Source organism: Verticillium alfalfae, genomic scaffold (genome assembly GCF_000150825.1).
Source record: "Verticillium alfalfae VaMs.102 supercont1.4 genomic scaffold, whole genome shotgun sequence".
In the NCBI taxonomy this organism is placed as follows: domain Eukaryota; kingdom Fungi; phylum Ascomycota; class Sordariomycetes; order Glomerellales; family Plectosphaerellaceae; genus Verticillium; species Verticillium alfalfae.
In genome coordinates, this window is record NW_003315035.1 from 2,588,799 (window position 1) to 2,591,872 (window position 3,074).

At 62.3% G+C, this 3,074-nt stretch overlaps 1 protein-coding gene across 1 annotated transcript; it reads right to left on the reverse strand.

Annotated features, from left to right (window-relative positions):
- Window positions 1–790: 790 nt before the first annotated feature.
- VDBG_04258 (aldehyde dehydrogenase 3I1) lies at window positions 791–2,455 on the reverse strand (the record flags this gene model as incomplete). Its single annotated transcript, XM_003006259.1, has 3 exons — window positions 791–1,190; window positions 1,234–1,582; window positions 1,639–2,455. The coding sequence occupies 3 exons, from the start codon at window positions 2,453–2,455 to the stop codon at window positions 791–793; spliced, it is 1,566 nt and encodes a 521-aa protein (XP_003006305.1).
- Window positions 2,456–3,074: the final 619 nt, after the last annotated feature.

Here is a 3,074-nt window from a genome sequence, read left to right on the forward strand (position 1 = left end):
CCCTGCAGACGACGACCCTCTACCCGCCGGACCCCAAGCAGACGCGCAGCAGCGGCAGGAAGCTCGCCCGCTCCGACGCCGCGCGCCGCACGAGCGCCTTTGACGCCGCCATGGCGTCGCTGCGGAGACGCGGCAGGAAGACGAGCGATGTCAGGCCCGGCTATTTCGACGCCCGGCGGTGAGGGGCCGGCTGGGCCGGCGGCCGAGAGCGCGGAGGGGCTCGAGATGAATGTGGCCGGGTCGGCCATTCCGAGCATCCTCGAGGAACCAGAGCCGGAGGGTGCGCGAGCGGAGCTGACACGCCGACATGGGAACCAGGGCGAGGCACGGGGGCATGAGCATGCAGGGGAGGAAAAAGAAAAAGTCAAGGTTGCCGAACACTGAGCAAAGTCCATTCATTGGGGAGACAAGGCGATATGTGGGTTGACAGCATCGATCGATGGGATCATGGGGCACCGGGAGAGTATGCTGCATGGCTCAGGGAATAGTTTCGTACAGTCCGAGGTCTCCCCGTCGGTTCGACAGCGAGGACCAATACAATCAATACAACAAAAGAAAAAAAAAAGGCCGAGAGTACTACACGTAACGTATACATTTTGCTTTCCACCATCTTCCTACCCCGAGATCCAGTCCAGGCTACGGCCGGCAGTCCCCCATACCGTCCTGCCCGTTCATCCAAACCGGGAGTGCGGACGAGTATCACTATCACACTCTCTCGAGGCGACTCCGCCTGTCCAGCCCGATGCCGACAGCCCTGCTCAGACGAGACGCGCTCAGAGCCCAAAGACACCTAGATCAACCCCCGCTTCTTAGCCAACACGGCCGCCACCAGCGCCACGATCCACCGTAGCAACGCACCTTTCACCGTCTTGGCGCCGAACCCTGTGAGGAAACTGAACCAGTAGCCGAGTCCGCGGATCTGGTTGCCGCTGCGGTCAAAGTCGGGCTTGCCGGCGCTCATCGACTGCAGCCGCGCGAGTTCCTTGGGCGAGTAGGGCATGTAGCGGACGCGGAGGAACTTGTCGAGCCACGAGGGCACCTGGGCGACGCTGCGACGGTGCGTGAAGAGATCAAAGGACGCGCGGCCGCGGTAGCTGCCGTGTCCCGACTGGCCGACGCCTCCAAAGGGGACCGTCAGAATGGAGGCATGGGAGAAGACGTCGTTGATGGTGGCGCCGCCGGACGTCGTCCTGTCAAGAACTGCCGCTGGGTTAGTCTGGGTCGCGCACACACTGGCTGCAAGGGGCACCGCGCGAGGACGACGTACTCTTCTTGGTCTCCGCCTCGTTGCCGAAGGCAAAGAGGGCGAGCGGGGTGTGGCACAGGTCGTTGACCAACTCAATCGCGGCGTCGAGGCTGTCGTAGGGCAGGATGGCGAAGATGGGGCCGAACGACTCCTCGCGGACGACCGAATCGTGAGGCGAGTTGGCGAGCACGATGGTGGGCTCAATGAACAGCTGCGCCTCGTCCATGCCGCCACCAACGACAATCTCGCCCTCGGTGCTGTCGAGCATCTTCTTCATGCGGGCAAAGTGACGGGCGTTGACGATGCGGGACAGGGTCAGGGCTGTTCTTGGCACCGCTGGGGAAGAAAGGACTTGAAAGGTCGACTGAAGGCGGCGATGAGGTCCGGCACACCGGCACGGTCGGCGAGGATGTAGTTCTGGGAGAGGCAGACCTGGCCGGCGTTGAGCGTCTTGCCCCAGCCGAGGCGACGGGCGGCGAGCTTGATGTCGGCGTTGCGGGTGACAAAGGCGGGGTTGAGACCTCCGAGCTCGAGACACACGGGGGTCAGGGTCTCGGCGGCCTTCTTGGAAATGATCTTGCCGACGGCGGCGCCACCGGTATACATGATCTTGTCCCACTTGACCTCGAGCAGAGCCGTGGTCTCGTCCACGGCGCCGTTGACGACGGCGTAGGCGGAAGGGTCGAGGGAGGCCTCGACAATCTTCTTGAGGACCATGGCAGTGGCGGGGGCTCCCTCGGAGGGCTTGAGGACGGCGGTGCAGCCAGCAGCGACGGCGCCCAGCAGGGGAACGAGGGACAGCTGGGCCGGGAAGTTGTAGGCACCAATGACGAGGACCATGCCGAGAGGCTCCTTGCGGACGCGAGGCTTCATCATGATGAACGTCATGGGCACGTCGCCGACGGGCTCATCCTTGGTGAAGCGCTCCAGGTTCTTGATGAGATAGAGGCAGTCGTCCTTGATCCAGTTGATCTCGGACAGGAGGGCTTCGTGCTTGGACTTGCGCAGGTCCTGCCTCAGAGCATTGATGAGGGCCGGGATGTGGTCCTCAAAGGCCCAGTAGAACTTGCGCAGCTGGACGAGCCGCCATTGCACGTCCTTGGTCTTGTAGGAGCGGAAGGTAGCACGAAGGGTGTCCGTCACGCGCGTGATGTCGTCCAACGAGGTGTTCTCGAAAGCGGGAATCTTCTGATCGACAGCGGCTGCCATGATGGGCAAATGCGAGACGATGTCCTTGTGTCAAGCAGAGATGGGTGGACGGGTAGAGTGCACCTAGGGGTGATGTACGCAATGTGTGTCGCTTGAAGAAAGCAGAATGGGGGGTGATGGTGAGATCGAAGGGGTGGAGGCGACGGACGGCACGATGAGACAGCTGGAGCAGGTAGCTCGTGCTTAAAGCCGATGAGGGTGCTGTCAGGCTGCTCCCCGACCTGCTCCCCTACCTGCTCCCCTACCTGCTCCCCTACCTACCTTAACCTAGGTACCAAGACACGAAGGAGAAAAGGTCGCCAAGGTGGCTGCGGGGAAGCGAGCAGGGGGGAGCGAGCTCGTTGCCCGATGAAGGGAGAAGGGGGGGGGGGGGACACGGCATGGATGGTCTGGCAAATGAGCAGCACTGTCGCTGTATCAAGGCAGAAAGCTAAACCGATGAAGCGCATGTGAATGAGTCTGTTGAATGCAACGGCGCGGATCTCCCGGGCGCGAACCTCTCGGGCTGCCAGCAGGCAGACAACGACGCGCGCTGGTGTTGCGTTCTCCACGAGGTCAGTGCCTCAGATAGCTAGCATCATCTGCCTGCCTACCTCCCTACCTACCTACCTACCTACCT